This window comes from Glandiceps talaboti, chromosome 15 (genome assembly GCF_964340395.1).
Source record: "Glandiceps talaboti chromosome 15, keGlaTala1.1, whole genome shotgun sequence".
NCBI lineage: Eukaryota > Metazoa > Hemichordata > Enteropneusta > Spengelidae > Glandiceps > Glandiceps talaboti.
In genome coordinates this window covers 21190586-21209259 of record NC_135563.1, presented here as the reverse complement: position 1 = coordinate 21209259, position 18674 = coordinate 21190586, and the positions used below count along the sequence as shown (strand labels likewise).

Sequence of the window (18674 nt, the reverse complement as noted above, 5' to 3'; positions counted from 1 at the left end):
ATAGTGGTAGCGCCTGACATACAATATTCTGAAATTCCATTTTCTTGTATTCTTTAAACGTTATATTTGCAAAATTTTAGTCCCCTTAATTTCATAAAAATCGTTGCTATTCATATGATCTAAAATAATGAGGCAGAGGGATCTTTTCCGACATAATTCGAAGAAGTGAATTAAAAGATATGAATATTTATGACTCGATACTTGCAAAGCACTCTGGAAGACATTCATGCGCTTGCGCTAGATATTCCGCGCCAAATGCAAAAGAAAAACAAAGCTATCGGCCGATCGACTCAGTTGAACACTGCATTTTCATTTTACACACACGTTGTGATTTTACTCAATCTATTGTACAGGAAATCATTCTAAAATGGCTCCAGCTCAGAAATTCAGCTCAAGACACCAAGACGAAGTTGAGGTCCATAGACATCGTGATCGTGAAAGGAGGGCTCAGCATCACCGGTATGTATTTGGTAAACTTCGTCACTTGGGTTGAACTCGATGGGGTAATATTGCACTGAATTTAATACATGCAATATCGACTTTTAACGGATTTCTAGTATGAAGGGTTATGTTTGTCTGTATTTCGCCTTGATTCTATCATTTGAAATGTTGTCACCTACGATTAAAACCAAAGAAGATTGGTGAAATAAGTCTGATATCTGTCGAATAATTTATTCTTCCGGGTTTTTATGAACACCATCGGCTTGCGCTGCAGGTGAACCTGTTTCGCGCGTATTTTCAAGATGGCTCTGGGCCAAACGCGGGAGATTTTTATTTGTCTTTGATCATTAATTACCATGGATTTCACGCTGCATACACTTGAATGTCAAGTTCATTCTTAGTTACACTATTCAGTCTGTGTTTCAATTGTTTTTGGCAGCTGTTTGTAATTGTTATCGTGCAAATCCTATCCCCACCAGTGAATTGATGACAAAAGTAGTCGCGCTAATAAATTGGTTGTCTTGGAAATGAAGGTCAACTTATCCAAATTAACCTTTAGAAAATTTAAAGGTCCCTTGACAAGACTATCTACGTGAAAGACTTTCGGTTAGAAAAGAAAGTTCAAAATTGGAATCTCTTTAATCGTAGACCCTACACGCCAAAGTTGCTTTTCTTCAATTTTTGAATTTGTTGGACTTTGAACTGGAGAGGAAGATTCCACAAGGGGAGCAATGAGCATTTTAGAACAGTTCAAAATCAATGAAGGATATTTGCTGACAATTTGAAATTGAATGTAACTTTTTTTAAGTTTATGAATTATAAAAGTTAGTTAGACAGTCAAACTTATGAAAACCAGCTATCTTTTATTTTCATGATGTTGATTTGAGACATTTTAGATCATGGGTGTGTTTATGACATAGATATGTTACCTCCAAGTTGTCGGTCAACCTTGACATTACAAATCCTGTACAGTGTCAAAAAGTTGTCCAGTCATTTGATGTATGCCGAACTAAACCTATGGAGGAATACTGATATATATCAAACTCTGACTGAGTCTGGGAAATGGTTATAGATTATATCGGTGTTATTTACAGGAGACAGACATCTCTGGTACTTTGAAAAATATACCACAAAACATTGCAACATTGTGTGGCCAGGCATACTTATTACTGTCTGTTTTTAGTATACTTAGTACTTGACCATGGAAGTATCACCACATGGGTGATAATTCCATGACATGACAGATATTGAAAGAACCATTGATTGGCTTTTTGCTTAGCCCACAGACTTGTCATGATGTCCCTATTTCAAGCCTACCTTTCAAACTACGCCAAGGCTTCTGAACAAATTTTTGTGCTAACAAGGGCAAAGTTGTGGTGTGGTTTGAAAGACAGGGTTGAAATAGGGAGACCACGATAAGTCTCTTTGCCCTAAAAGTTGAGTGGCAATTGTATGAAGCTTGAGATATTTGCTAATATTTGGAAGACTTTTCTTAGAGTGCTTTCCATTTTTAAAAGTAACACGTAATGTTCATAGATCACAAGTTATTATAGTTTCTACACATCACAGTGGATTCTTCTCATTTATTTCATCTTGTTACATGTATTATCTTTTACAGAGAGAGGTTTGACAAACAACACTCACACAGCGATTACTCACATAGAGGACTTAGTCCACTTAGAAGTCCTTTACGAAGTGAACGAGGTGGTGCAGATAGTACAGATGGCACTGCAAGGTATGCAAATCAAGAAAAATAAGTTTTGTAAAGTTTCTTTTTTTGGGCCCATGATAGAGTTTTGTTACGGCTGGTAAGTAGGTAAAATCTACCTGAGTTTGACTGTAAAAGGTATCTGTAGTTTACCCAGATACACCCCCCTCCCCCTCCCCTATTACAGTCACTAGGTTTCCAAAACTTCTGCAAAAAAACTCATGATAGACAGAAACACAGGCAGCCCTAACCAGTCTTTTCCTAGTACACATGTCATGTCAGACAGCCCTAACACATCAGGCAGCCCTAACTAGTCTTTTCCTAGTACAAAATGTACATATGTCATGTCTGGCAGCCCTAACCAGTCATTTCCTAATAAGTGTACTGATGACATGACACATATCTTGAACATTACATGATGCACTGGTACACCATGTGGTTCCCCAAATACAACGTTTAGTGTTTGAGACAAAATATGGCTTGTAAATCATTCCACTGCATGGTTTAGATAATACAGGTTGTTTTCTTTGTATATTTACGCTAGTCTACCCTGAAACTTAACAGATGGTTGATAATATACTCTGTATGAATTACATTGCATTTGGCTTGTTTGTTGGCATTGCAGTATTTATGTATACTACAGTGTGGCAAAGTAGAGACAAGACAATTGACACTATACTGAGCAAAATAAACTATAAATGTCTATATTATTAAGTGTGATTAGTTTGGTGTTTGACCAATATCAGGTGATAGAAGGAAAGTGAAAATTACAAAGAAAACATTTTATTCAGTGTTTCAAAACAGCTGACTGATTTCAGAGTATTTGTAAAGCCTATCTTCACACCTTGTCAGTAACCTAGGTTACCCTGTACAGATAGTCTCTTTCATAGCCCACTAACCTAACACATCTTACCCTGTATGGTTAGTGATCAGTAAAAACACAAAGACTTCATCTTTTAAAAGTGTAAATGCACATCATGACGACACAAAACCATCACTTAATGATTTAATGTTACCATTTAGAGATAACATTAATGAATTTTTGAACTCAGTTTATTATAAAATATTGGTGAGAAGGTTTTTGTTTCAGTCCAAATGTTATACGAATTGGAGATGCATTGTTCACATACTTTGCTTCCAAAACACCATGCTTCCACTATCAGTGTCATGCTATTCAGATATGGGCATGAGACATTTTCTCTGAAAAATACACAGCTTGTAAATTATGTTAGCTGTATACTAGCAGTGTCCACAGATTACCAATTCTTGTGATCATGGGGCTACCACAATTTGCAGCTGGTAGACTGCTCGGGCTACTGTTAATTATACAATGATTTAAAGGATGGAAGATTTACAAACACGAAAGTATTTTAATATCACACATATTTCCAACAATATGTTTTCAGATTAAGAATATAGGACTGTTGGTCACCATCCTTGGGCTACCGTTTTCTGAAAGAAAAAAGTTAATTTGGAGCTCTGATACGAGTGTGTGTATGGTCTGATACGAGTGTGCGTATGGTCTGATACGAGTGTGTATGGTCTGATACGAGTGTGTATGGTCTGATATGAGGGTGTGTGTATGGTTGGACTACATGTACTGAGAGACAATTCATACAGAAACAGTTTGATATCCAATGTGAAAGAATGTTATTGTAAATGCAAACTTGGTTAATTTCTTCCTTACATACAGAATATTGAGACTAACATGGTTTCATAAAACAATCCCATTTGTACAAGTTGATGAACATGGTATCACAGATGTTTATCTAAACAGGATATGATGTCGATTTTGAATATATTTATCATCTGAAGATGAATATTGTGCAATAGTTTATTTCCAGATTGTAGTCATCCAGTCTGTCCCATTCACACAGCTTTCACATGTTCCAATGTCCCACTCTTTTTACAAGTGTATTGCATACCTCTCATCCCTTCTATCATTCACAACATTCAAGTTTCACATATTTCTGACACACCTCCTTTCTACAAGTGTATTGCATACCTCAAAGTCACATTAGTATTTTACAATGCATACCCAGGCATTATAGAATCTCCCAGCATCTAAAGTTTTAGTTGATGAAGTATTTTCCACACAATTTTTATGGAAATAGATTCTCAAAATGCATTTTAGTCACTACTTATTTTTGCAGCTTTGTTTTCCAAATGATGTTTATGGCAAAATTTGGGGCCTGCCACATGTACTAGGCACCGATCTGAAAAAGGTGTTATCAACCATTCAAAATGAAAACAATACATCGGATGATCCCAAATAATACTGAAATTAGTTGAAGTCAGGTGGGAGGCAATGTTTGTGTCTGGGGCGGTGCATGCAAACTATGCTTGGTTAGACCCCTGGTGTGATTGTCAAGTGATAATGCCAATGCTATTGTTACATGTAAATCAAATTCATTTAAAAGATACATTTGAACTGGGTAATTTCTGTCTGATGTCATTGCATGCACAAATTATAAATTGTTGATAAATAATTGCCTGAGGTTATAGAAGTTTATGATTTTAATTATACAAGTTCTTATGACTTTTGCATTCAATAATTTTGTTTGAATTTATTACAAAGACCCAGACTGTCTCTATCATAGATTCAACAACTTTAGTAATAGCAGGACTGTGGTACAAATTATCACATGAATGATGTCTTACATTTACAAAAGCTTGAAATAATCTTTATTTATACTGGACAGTGGGTAGTTCTTATAAGTAAACACTTGTCTCCCAAAAAGTCAAGTGAGGGCCATCCCTCATGAGTTCAGTGTTAATGCTGGAGGAAACTGGAGTACCAAGGGAAAACCTGCGTTGTCCAGTAGTCAAACTGAACGACACTCTTCTCACTTGCAATGTGGTAAATTTAATCAAAGCCTGAATATGTTTGAACTCCAACAGCAGTGGTAAGAGGCAAGTGGTTTAACCACTCGCCCTGTGACAACCCAGCTTTATGTTGTAACTAATTATGATAAGCCTTCCATCTGCTTCATCATGCTTGGTAGCTGTAGACTACATGTTAAAATTTTACCAAGTCTTACTAAAACCAGATATAGAAAATAACAATGTGTGAGAGAGTTTGGTTGAATGGTTGTTTTGGCAACATGAGATGACAAGTCAGTGTTTTCATGGTATATAGTGTAAACTTGAACCTGTCTATTTCACCTGTCAACAATGAACTAATGAGTGTTGACTTTGTTGCCATGGACGACTGCATGTTATTGATACATGCAAGAAGTGACATCATAATCTGTGTATTAGGGAGACTTATAACATGTATAAGTAACATACAGTTTATAATCATTCTATCTCATCTTATGATTTGTATGAAATTCTACTGAACAAACCTTTTATATAATAAAATTTGCATATAAGTACATGTATGGCCCCAGTCAGTCAGTTGCTAATTGGGTGTAAACATAGTGTAAATTGGTCTTTAAATTTAACAAAAGAAAATTATAAAACTTAACTTTAATTTAAAGTTGAAAATGATAAGCCAAATGGAATATTTGAATAAGTTTTAAAATTAATCTTTCAAAATGCCATCATTTTGCTAAAAGCAAAACTCTTAAACTTAGTAATTTTGTTTTTGTTATTCTATATCATGGCTTACAAAATAGAAATAAGGTTTTTGTTTTGATGAATGTCTGTGTTTGGTATAGAATGGCGTTATACATGGACATGTTCTCTGGTCATAAACCTAGAAATTTCGTTACAGACTTATTTTCGCTTATTTCATTGGGAAAACAAAACTGCAAAGTATTGACTGAAATTCATATTTGTACATGAATCCAATGTACAAGTCTAGTAATACCAGTCTAGTAATACGTCTTTGAGAATGAAGACTAAAATTGTAAAATTTACCAATGCCGGCAATGGTGAAATATCTAGGTTTACAGCAGATTTGTCACAAATGCTGCAATGTAAAGGGAATATATTGTACTTTATAAGTACAACATACAAATACTTAAGGACTAGTCTGGGTGCCAACATGGCAACTGTATAGGAATTAGTCTAAAGACTATTGAAGGGTGAACTCATGACTGATTTGAAATGGAAGGCCAAGTGGATAAAAACTGTCAACATGTGTGCACTGTCTCAGATCAAATTCTGATTCCACAATGTTACTTTTCACTTGACCTGCATGAAAGACACCTACATGTAGTCACTTGTGTGTGTATAGTTCTAGTGTTGTTGGTACCTGTACTGGGCCATAATAGTTGTAGCTGGGCACTCAGCCAATACTCACACTACTTGTTACAACACACTCAATGAATCCATGTTGGCAGCCATTTTCTTATCTAAAGAAAGAAAATTGCTATTGAAATGTCGACATAATAAAAATAGCGTCTCAAAGTCAAATTTCATTATACTTTGACACCCCCTCCCCTATACACACCCCCTCCCCTATACCAGGAAAGCAAAACACTTTTAATAGACTGGCATAAAAGGTAACATTTTGGTAAAAGGAACCACATAATCATGACTAACAAAGTTTGTAATCTTCAAATATTGCAGCCAATTGGCAACTTGCCTAAAATGATATACCATAGAAATTTATAGCAAAAATACTGATTTTGTTAAAAATGTTGTAATTATTATGGTAAAAAATTGACTGACATACTTCATACTTGTTAGTCAATATCTACATATATCACACTTTGTAGAGAAGAATCCCACAATTCCAAACGTTATTTTACAATCATACAGTTTCATTACACTTGCACATGTGTGTCAATTATTCCACTCTAAAATTAATTTTTTTTTTTTCTCCCTGAGTACATTTTGACACTGTTCACCTGTTATCAACACTTCACATTTACCAGTCCTACTTTGGTGAGATAGTAGTGTGAGGGTCAAATGTCAAATCCATTGTAACACTTGACTATAGGTGAAATAATGACTAATTGTCCAAATCCACAAGCTATAACATGAATTATTATCAAGTTAAATCATCGCAGGGTTGGGTCTATTTTTGGGGGTTTTTTTGCATCTCAGACCCTATACACATGTGTTATCGTTTGTGATAATAGTAAGGTGAAATAGTCAGTAGAGTCCAGAGTGCTAGTTAATCAGCCCAGTCTATGGTATTTATGGGCTAAATCTCAACAGGTGAAAGATATCCTCAGGTGTCGGACAAAATGAAAGGATTTCATTGATAGATGACCCTAGCCTAATTATCTGGTCCATTTCACACCTTCAAAGACTATTAGTGTTCTTTCTATTCCAACCAGAGAATGTAACATTTCAAAAACTGAGTACACACAGAGAGACCACAGAACACATATTTTCACATTCATTTAGTAAATACTTTGAATGAATGATTTAAAATTATTTGTTATTTTACTAAGAAGAGAAAATCTACTTTTATCAACAATTCGTATACAAAATTATTATGTATGGCCACATTTCCCCTTCTCTTTACTAACTTGATTTCATTGTTTTTAGTTAACAGACAGCATTTCATCAGATTTTTTCTCTACCTAAGAATTGTTCGTAAACATTGATTTTACATTGAATACATTGTGGGTTGATGGATATCAGTTTCATTTATTAGACAATTGGCTCTGTACTTTGTTTACAATTGATATATATTCCTTAATATCTTGTCTCACTAGCCAGTGAATGGTGACAGGTAGGAGTAAATATAGCTGAATAAGAACGCACAGTCTGTCTTGGTTGCAAGCACAGACATGGATATGTTTGGTTAGTTGCATATTACTAGTCCATGGTATTCAGGTGGTGTTTGAGTTGAACTAAGTATTGAAACCCATAGTATTGACACAATAAAACACACTTTCACTTTTCAAATTAGATGTTTATAAAATTCAGTCAATTATGTTAGTACTTAGATGTATCATTTTAATGGGGAATTTTTTAAATAGAAATCTGAGTAAATTACATACATTCATTCCATGTGAGTGTCAAAGTTAGATTGCATTCCTGTGTAAACAAGTTTACTTTCACTTTGCCATTATTGAATGGTGCACACACCTTGTATCTTTTCTATTCACTATTCTTTTCTCACAAGATAATGGCTCATTAATCCCCCTTCTTCTTTCACTTCAGTTGTTCTACTTCCTGGCTTCTGCTCTGACATGATATAGTTCACAATGTTATATCTATTTCCTGCTTTTTAACAGAAATAAGCTGTCTTGAGAGACCACAGAACACACATTGTCATTTAGTAAATATACTTTGTATGATACTGGTGGTGTGTATGTAGTGTTTGCAAACCAGAGTAACAAGAGGAAGGGATGGGTCTGGTAAAGATATAATATATACTATGTGTCTATACCTTGTGTCATAAGTAAGAGGGGGTAATAATGATAATCTTTATTTACACTGGATTGTTCTTAAAGTATATAAACATTTGTCTCCCAAGAAGTCCAGTGAGGGCCCTTCTTCATGTGTTCAGTGTTAATGCAGGAAGAAACCGGAATGCCTGGGGAAAACCTGCGTTGTTTGGGAGAGTCAAATTGAATGAAACTCTCCTTACTCACTGACACAGCATGGTAAAGTTTAATCAAACCCTGAATCGGTTTGAACCCTGACTGCAGTAGTAAGAGGCAAGTGGTTTAACCACTCTGCCACCGACAACTATCTTTTTGGGATGGGATGGGATGGGATGGGATGGGACCTGGTAAGGATATTATATATAGTACACACCTCATGTCATTAGGGTGGGAAATGTGTTAAAACACCTGGGGAACTCGGGTAGATTTTACCAACTTGCTACTCGTAAGAAAACACTTGGTTTAGAATTGTGTATTTTCACCTGGAAATGTGTTTCATTACTGTTGCAATGAAATTAAACCTATACATTGTACGAAGGAAGAGTGAATCCTTGTAAACAAAATCCATGTACACATCAAAAAAGTGTTTCCAGTGAAAATCATATCTCTGGAAAATAAAGTTTTCAAAGTGAATACGTAAAGTTGTCCTTCTAGCATCTGAGTAACTGAAAAATCTTCTACCTAGTAAAATCACTTGACCCTGAAGTTGTAAAGATAGTGGTTGAGTGGGTATCTGTCATTTAGACTTTGACAGTGTACAATGATGAACAGTGAATCGTTTATGTTACAAAGCACTGCTTTTACCATTGAATGTTAGAAGGCCAGCTATTTGTACTTGCACCCCTTTACACCATGTTATTTACACTGGACCAGATGTTTTACCTGATGACAAATGTCCATTAATCTGACAACATATAGATTTGTAGGGACTTTAATAGTACTTTTTTTTTAAAGAAACCAAAATACTTGTGTCCGGTCCGGTCTTAGTCTAAAAGTTTTCTTCCTCCTTTCAAATTTGCATTAATTGTGATGATTTCACTAGATTAAAAACATAAACACAGGTTGTCATGATAAGAATATCAAAATGTTACAGCAATAGGTTGGATGGGTTTTTTTTGAGATGTTGTGATTACAACATATAATTAAAAATGTCTAAATATCCGAACCCAAGTGCTCTTTGTTATTGTCTTGAAGTACCTGTTTGATCAATTTCTCTGATATTGGTCTAATTTCCCTGTTATTGGTCTAATTTCCCTTGGAATCTTAAATTTCTTCAAACATCAATTCAAATTCAACCTCAGGTTGGTCAACAAGCAGGATTGGGTACTAGAGGGCTACTGATTTGTTAAGATTCATTTGCAAGTGTATTTGTACTATTTACTTAGACTTTTATGGCCTGTATTGTGTTCATTGCAATCTATTACAACTCTCATGTTGCTCATTAAAACAGCTTCTATACCTTTACATGTCTACCAAATCAGTATACTGCTGGAGGTCAGAGGTCATCTAGAATAATGGCTAGCCTGTCTACTAGTTAGAAGCTTTACTATAATTACCCCGGCAGTGCTTTGGTGGATAACACAAAGATTTGGTTATTGCTACTATTACCAATGATTTACTAACACAACTTTTATGTTTGGAAGCATGAAATGGAACAAGTACTGACTAGAAAAATACCTCAAGTAAACATTTAATTTTTCTTTCTTTTCTTGATGTCCTGAATAAGATCAAAACATTTCTGATCAGCATGACAACTGACTTATAGTCTGAATGCCAACGCGGCAGAGATCTTAAGATTCAATGAAGGATATATAGTACTAGAGTAACAACTGACATGGTCATACAAATGAACACAATTCTCAGCAAACACTTCATTTCTCAACCCTTGCTTTACTTGTCAAAGAGAGGCAATCGCAATGTGTCTACATTTCCTAGTGTTATAACACTACAGAAAGACAGCCAGAATGGTCAGACAAGAAACTCACTTAAAAGGCTAATTTTAATCCCGTCAAGTCAGTGTGTTGACACTGCCCAATGTGTATCAACGACACACCAACTATTTTCACAAATAAAGAAATAAAACATCTGTAATACTGTCAAAATTGCAGTTTCTTAGGTGCTGTATGAGCATGTTACATGGTCAAAGACATCTAGCATAATCTAGCAGTCATCTTAATCTGACTCCTGCCATATTTATATGCAGATTCAGCCTTTATTTTAAAAAATATTTTTTTTCCCATATTACATGCTGATATTCCTTTATCTTTTCAGAAAGGATGACCTAAGCATAATCAGACAAATAATTTTGCATTCCTCTTTCTACTTGTGTTACAGACGATGCCATCGTTATTCACAGGAAAGACGACCAGCCTGGTCACCAGTAGAATCATCAATGTCTAAATCCAAGTACATGACAAACTGTGTAGATTTTCCACCACTTGGTTCATCATACAATGAGTAAGTCAGCTACATGTAGCTGCATACAAACCAGTCTGCCTTCTAATACAAATGGTGTACGTCACTATGATCACAAATAGTTATCCTTGTGAGTTGACACCACATAGTTAGACATAGAAAATACACAATTATATCGTACTAAGCAATTGCTGTGTCTCTGTCACATACAGCAGAGTGATACATGATGTTTCTACATTGTACCTACCTTGTATGTCATCAGCTGATTATAAAGTGTGTTAAATGGCACAACGTTTTTGAAAGTCTTAGTATGATTCAGATGCCCTATGCATTTATAAAAAAAAATTGACCAAGGTCAAAATTTTAAATATAGTCTACAGAACACATCATGTAAACCAGTGAAATGAATATGATTTCCTTTAAACTTTGAACAGATTGTAAACCTGTCTTACTTTGACATGGTTCCTTGTACACTAAACAAATACTTCTAGCAAAAACAGCAAAAATTTGATGACCATTTTAAATACACTTACAAAGTGATTTAGAAAGATGTTACTTTTGGTTTGTTTTTTTTATCATTTGTTGTTAACTAATGATTTTCTCCCAATCGATAAATCCCAACAGTCACACACCTGAGGGTCCAAGAGGCGTGAGCAGAATGAAGGAAAACCTAGACAGTGAAGAGACACAAAGCAAAGATTGGGGTACAATGGTTGAGGAGTATGAAGCACAGAATCAACTAGCAAAAAGGAAACTCGTCTTAGCTGACAAGAATGATGGGTAGGTCAAAGATCAAATCAACGAATCACACAAGTTGTCATGGAAATATAACTTCTGAAATTTAACATTCCAGAAAAAGTATACAAATATGTCTTTGTGTGAGCAGAATTAATACAAACATCTTTTTGGGTGAGCAAGCGATGACATACCGCCATCCTTTGCATTTACCTTATGCATATATGTATTATTATTAATTTTAGGGTTAACAAACTAGACAAAACCAAGAAACCAGCAGAGGCAGACAAAACAGTGTTAACAAGAAGACAAAAACAAGTTGACTATGGCAAGAATACATCAGCATATTGGAACTATGTCAAGGAAATACCAAGGTATGTTGTCTGTCTGTCTGTCTGTCTGTCTGTCTGTGTGTCTGTCTGTCTGTCTGTGTGTGTGTGTGTGTGTGTGTGTAAAGGCATGTCTCCTTGTGTGTCTGTACATGTGAAAATGCATGCAAGTATGTGTATCTCTTGGATATGTCTGCTGTGTCTTTATGTATTATGTGTATGTTTGAACTTCAAAGTTAATATTTAGGTTGTGTGTGTGTGTGTGTGTGTGTGTGTGTGTGTGTGTGTGTGTGTATGTATGTGTGTCACAGTGTGTGTGTCTGGTATATGTCTCCTGTGTCTCTATGTATATGTGTATGTTTGAACTTCGAAGTTAATATTTAGGTTTAGTGTGTGTGTGTGTGTGTGACATGTGCACTTTGTATTTCAAGTGTATTCTAGATGTGCATACATGGTTGGTGTATGTGTATGGTTGGTACATATCTTTATAGTTATTAGAGATATCGATTATTCATATTAATTAAACATAACATTGATTTGCATAGGTTTGTACCTTTTAACAAAGTTTATGTGTACTTATTATGTTTAGGTCCAAGAGAGCTAAAGTTCACCCAAGAACACCTAATAAGTACCAAGTAGCAAGCAGAAGGTCATGGGATTGTCAGATAAAACTATGGAAGAAAAAACTACATCAATGGAATGAAAATGATGACTCTACCGATTCAGGTTGCCCCATCGGTGCTGGAGGTGGAAGGTGAGTTTGTGTCAAAGGTCACAGGTCATGGTTAGTGGTAGATGTGCAAAGTGTAGTATGGCTTGATGTTTGAAATGATTGGCAACTACCTTCTAAAGTATTTGCATTTGAAAATGTGCAGTTTGATGACAGCAAAGTAGGGTAGGGAAATTAGCGTCTCCATAACCAACCGTGTTTTACAGATTTTCAGTCTTGATGTAAAATTTTATTCAGATTGTGTTTAAGATATGTTAAACATTTTAATTGAATTATTGCTTTTGTAAACTATTTGCTAGATGGAACAAGTTGATACTATCTTCTAAAAATAGACCACAATTAAAATATTAATATCCATTGATTTATTCATGTCAAAGCATAGACCTGTGGAGGGGCTATGGTCAAAGTAATTTCTAGACCACAATTTACAGTTGGACTAAAATATTGGTGAAGGTCAAAGGTCGGAAATCAGATTGAACTGATGAGGGGAGGGCGCAATGCATGTACTAAAACTTAATATTAAAGTGTAATGGCAAATGATAGTGTTGTTTTCATGCAATCAAGTTTGATCATACATGTATTGACTCAGTGTTTTACTTTTATTTCTAGACAATATTTGTTGTACAGTGACACATCATCTGAGAGTACAGAATCTGTTTGTACTGAGGCCAGGATGGATGTTGATGATCCAGAGATAGACAATTCTGGTTACCTCACTCCACCAAATTCACAGGAGGACCTTACATTGACTGGCATCACTAGCTACCCTACTGATCCTAACCAGAATGTTTCACAGTGGGCAGACTCATCTGATGTGATGCAGACATTGATGGAGGCATGCAGAGTTGCTAATACTAATACTACAGTATATGACTACCAACATGGCCAAGTCAGCTGTCCTCAAGCTGAAAATATCACTGTCACAACTACTGGTGTAAACAGCAAGAACTTTATTGATGAATTTAATTTAGATGAATGTTTGAAGAATGACAATTATGATCTTTAGATATTATGTTAATTTGTGAAATAATTATGATCTTCTTAGATATTGTGTTAGTTAGGGAAATGGGGCTTGTCCTCACATTATGATATTCAGGTGTTAACTGGACCTGTTATATGGTAGAATAGTCAGAGATAATTAACACTCATCATACCCAGTACTCTCTATTCAAATGTGATTGATAATAAGTGGTTTATGTACCCAAATAGGAAAGACTACATTAAATAGGATACTAGCTTTGTTTGCATATGAATTCACACTAATACATGTAATGGTTGCACCATACCATTGATCTGAAGGGTACTGGTCCCCCAACTTGCCATGCTATTAGTTAAAGCCTGAAATACTTATTTAATCAACAAAGTCTGTACTGTGACATTCCTAACCTGAACGTTACTTGTTTCCTTCAATTTGTGTGGAGTTACAGAACAAACTAAGGTTACACAACATGTATGTTGGGTCCAGTGCATGTCAAGTCTTGGTATGGTGGGTACTCTGACATTCCTAACCCTAATGTTACTTTGTTTGGGTTGCAAAACAGACTAGGGTACACAACATAAATGTTGGAACCAGAGTACTTGAGTCTTGTCGTGGTGGGTACTCTTAACATCCCTAACCCTAATGTTATTTGTATTATTTATTTTGGTTGGGTTACAATACAGACTTAGTACACAATACTGTGAACCTGGAAATTTTCTCAAAAGACTTATTTTTGCTAATTTCGCTGGAAAACAAAAACGCAAAAATAAGTAATGACTAAAATGCTTTCTTGTACATGAACACAATGTACCAGTCTGGTAATTAGTGAAAATTAGTCTTTGAGAACTAGCTGAAGACTGTAAAATTGCAAAGTTTTGTAGTAGTGAAAATATCTAGGTTACAGTACAGTATATATATTAGGTTAAACCTTCATTAGTCTTGCATGTTCCTGGTCTGACATTCATTGTTAAACAGACTTCATTTCCCACTTAACATTTTTATCTTTAAATTAGAAACTAGTGTTACAGCCATTTCATAATAAGTTGGTATTTATTAGTTTTTTTCTTAATCAGCAATAAAATGCAACAGTGCTGTGGATCTTTATTTTAATGATAATCGTGAAAAAAACAAAGAAAAAAATTGGAAAATGTAAAATTAAGAATTCAAAAAAATAGAAAAATGAAGGCAAATAAAATGTGGGGTTTTTTTTTTTTGGGGGGGGGGGGTGGAATATAAGAACTAATATAGTAAATGAAAGTGAAGTAAAATAATGCTGGATCATGTCAACAAACCATGATTTGAAAATAAGAATTTCAATTTATGTCTGCATTCAAGAACAAGAGATGACCATCAATATCCCTTGATATCAACAAACCACGGTGTGAGAAGCATTTAAGTTCAACCTTAATATCTTGAATGACCTACACCCAAATCCAATGTTATTTAGTTACAAGGTATATAAAGTGCAATGACAAAGAGTTGATCAAACTAGCTACTCCAGGGAACTGAAATAAGATGAACAATCAAAAACTCAGGAAAAGCTGATATAAAAAAAAAGAAAGAAGTGTATTTTGAGTAGATTACTAACGAGTACTTTATGAAAACAATCAGTGTTAGTTTTTTAACACATGTAATCAATGTATAAAAATACAAATATTTTATTGTTGATATCATATCATATCTTAGCAATGAGATACAAGTTGTTTTCTATTGTTAGCAAAGACTGCCAAAGCCAGGGTTATTTTCAATTTTGATATAGGAAAAAGTAGTGTAGGTTTGAAAGTTGGTTATTGTCTGAATAGTGACTTTGACCTAGAGGTCAAAGGGTCATTGGGTGGCCCTCTAGTGCATTTGATTTGCATAATCTTGATTTATCTGACATAGTTTCTGAAAACATACTTGTGAATGTAGATGATAATTTCAATCATATGAAGTCTTTAAATTTGTTTTCCTTTCTCACTGCAACTGCAAAGTAATTTAACTGTCATGGTCTGTATTCTTATGATGATCCATGGATTGTTTCAAAGCTTCAGTTAACCCAATTTGCAGGTGCGAGATGTAGACAATATTGTGTTATCTACCGGTACTTAATTGTAACCATGACAATAACCAGCGCATTGGAAGAATTATTGTGACTGGTAGCTCTAAAATCATAAAATATAGACATAGTCAGTAAATCACAGTTACTATGGAAATCAAATGTACTGTAGGGGCTGTCCAATGATCCTTGGATCCAGGTCAAAGGTTGAATAAGCAGCTGTAAGTTATTGGATGGTTTGTTAGTGATTTATCACCATGACAACGTAACTGAGTTGTCATTATTCATCAACCAAACCAAGAAAACACTGACATCAAGTTTTAAGCTGCAATAATAATTTGTATATCTTCTACACATTCTAGTTACAAGATGGCACGTTATTGTTATTTATTCTTAAAAGTAGTACTTTCTTTCAGTGTCTTAAGATTTACAAGATCTGTTTTTTAAACTTTTTGAGTTTTAAAAGATTTTATCATTGTTGCACGTTTTGCATTGTAATAAGAGTGTTCGGTATGAAAGACGATAACCATGTATATACAACCAAAATTAAAGTTGGATAATTTTTTGGTTTTCAATAAAATAAAGACATTGTTCAAACTATAACTTGATTCGTGTATTTTAGTTTAGTTTAGTTTTGAGAGTAGTTGATTAAGAGATCAGATGTGTGGTTCTGGTTACACTCAATTTTAGAATAGGTGGGGTAGGTAGATTTTTTATTTTATTTTACTATATTTTTTTTCTTGTGAGTCTAGTTCATGTTTTCCATTTGTTTGGTCTGTGTTGTTTATTTCTTCCTATCAGATGTACAGCCATTACAGATTGGAAGAACAGATTTATTTTTTGTAAGTTTTTTGTTGTCAGTTTGCGCATCTACTATTTCTTGTGAGACTTCACAATTTTTGCGATTTTATTATTTTTTTCCCGAATACGTAAAAAAAGTTTAGGGTCAGCAGTGAAAAGCTAGGTGGGGTTGGGTAACCGGAACCAAACAATTATTTTTTTTAGGCCTTAGCATCACCATTTGTGGATTTTTAAAAAAAAAGCAAGCTTCCTCCATACCATGCTGTCAAGGGACAACTATTCTAAACAGAATTAAAATAGTTCCAGTAGATCTTATTACATTGAATTAGAATATTGAAGCAGTGAGAGTGAGGAGGACTGCACATTAGGCCTTATGTGGCTAGTTACTAAGATGTATGCATACAGTTAACGCCAAGTTTTTATCATAACATTGTACTCTGAACAATATTGGATTACTTTGTAGGTAAACAATTTGTGTGGCAGTAGGCTACATATATATCAAATCAAATTCATTGATTTCTGGGTCACGTGTACAGAATGTATAAAGTAAACCTGTCTCTGACATGATCACAGTAGCTAGCACGTTTCCAGTCACAAGTCCCTGTTCTGAAATTTTAACGGCGCCCTCTACGGCCATGATCGCAGTAGCTAGATACACCAAAAATCAGCACCTAATCACGATTTCAACTTATTACACTGTGTATAGATAAATGGGTCTCTAATTAACGTGTACAATGTCTAATTATTGGTATTTTACAAAAAATAAGTTTATTTCTGAGGCATGTTATGTGTTCTACGATAAACCACACGGCTGTTTAAGTACGTACGTCCGTTTACAAATTAAGCTTACAATGAAGACAATTCCAGTGTAGCGGATCCTATCTGAAGATGTACAGCAGATCAAAATAATCCTATTAAAGTAGAGTCTAGCCAGCCAATTCACATTACGATTACAATTTAATCGAGAAAATATTTTTATGACAGAGCTCCGTCATAAAAGTTTGTTCTGAACAACAGAATAATCGCATCTATAATCCTAACGTCTCCGTTGATATATGATAACACTAATAGTATACGAGAATTCGAGAATCGTGGGCTTTTACATTTAATCTCTAATCGGAGTACATGTACATGTAATAAATTATATGATTTGTTCTTTGATGGCTCCAAAAGGTTTTTTTTTAGTGGGGAAATGAATTCAAATTGAAACAAACGGTCTATATGTGTCTGCCGGTAATAAGGTCATCATGAGGATATTGTTGTTGAGTAGCTAGCCTAGACCATAGTCTTGCTGCTGCTAGACCGAAGGAAGGTCGCTGGTGAGGGCGATTGCATCTTTATTAAGGAGAAAGCCCGAGGTCTAGTCATTGAGACTAGCTAAGACTCTAGTCCTAGGCTTGTATTTGATTTGGGTTATGACTGGCGACATAGCTACACATGTAGTACCTGTCTCTGTGAGTTGGTCAGATCAGTAGTACAAACAGGCTACTGCTACACATCACTTCATTTTAACACATAATACTGGGCAGCATGGATTTCAGGCTGTAAGCTGAGCTCATGCCTGCCTGTGGGACAATGTCAGAATTAACAGTACTATACTGTACTTCTGCATGTATACCATGAGTGTACGTACACGCTGTGAAAACGACATGATGGGTCATGACTAAATATCACCACTGGTGGCGCTGTAACGTGGCCGAAGTATAAAAAGAGGTGACGAAAGGGTTAAGTGTCAGTCACGATGGCACCACGCTGAAAAGCTCATGACCATGTCTTTCTAGAAGTACAATAGAACTTCAGTATTTTATAAGAAAGCTGAACAAGGCTTATTGCACATTACTGGCTAGGGCTGATAGACGAAGTGTCTATGCCATGACTGCATTATGAATGTCCATTACATCTCAGACCACTTTACATGTAATTTGTCAAACAGGACACTGTGTCTGTATCTAGAATGTTGGATACTTTTGTTTCTGACACGTTGGAACCCATTTTATGATACTAAAGTCTTGTTTACAGGAGACTGACAACCAAGGTACTGAGTGACAAGGGGCACAGATGAGACTGGGGATGTGAATTAAGGATGTGAAACTACGCCTGTCCACCCAGGCTATGCGCATGCACACTTTAGTGTGTCAATCACTTGGTTGGAATGAAATTGGCTTATGCATGTCAGAAATATGGCTGGCCATAGAGGATGCA

At 35.2% G+C, this 18674-nt stretch overlaps 1 protein-coding gene across 1 annotated transcript; it reads left to right on the top strand.

The window, feature by feature from the left end:
• The first annotated feature begins 344 nt into the window (after positions 1–344).
• LOC144446332 (uncharacterized) lies at positions 345–13660 on the top strand. Its single transcript, XM_078136079.1, has 7 exons — positions 345–459; positions 2060–2176; positions 10780–10902; positions 11485–11640; positions 11841–11969; positions 12514–12678; positions 13264–13660. Exons 1-7 carry the CDS (start codon positions 368–370, stop codon positions 13658–13660), a joined length of 1179 nt encoding a protein of 392 aa, XP_077992205.1. The 5' UTR covers positions 345–367.
• Positions 13661–18674: the final 5014 nt, after the last annotated feature.

Excerpts from the sequence above, each read along its gene's own strand:
- LOC144446332 (XM_078136079.1), top strand. The coding sequence starts at position 368 with ATGGCTCCAGCTCAGAAATTCAGCTCAAGACACCAAGACGAAGTTGAG. Across the intron at positions 10,903-11,484 it reads CTTGGTTCATCATACAATGA|TCACACACCTGAGGGTCCAA; the intron begins GTAAGTCAGCTA and ends AAATCCCAACAG. Across the intron at positions 11,970-12,513 it reads TATGTCAAGGAAATACCAAG|GTCCAAGAGAGCTAAAGTTC; the intron begins GTATGTTGTCTG and ends TATTATGTTTAG.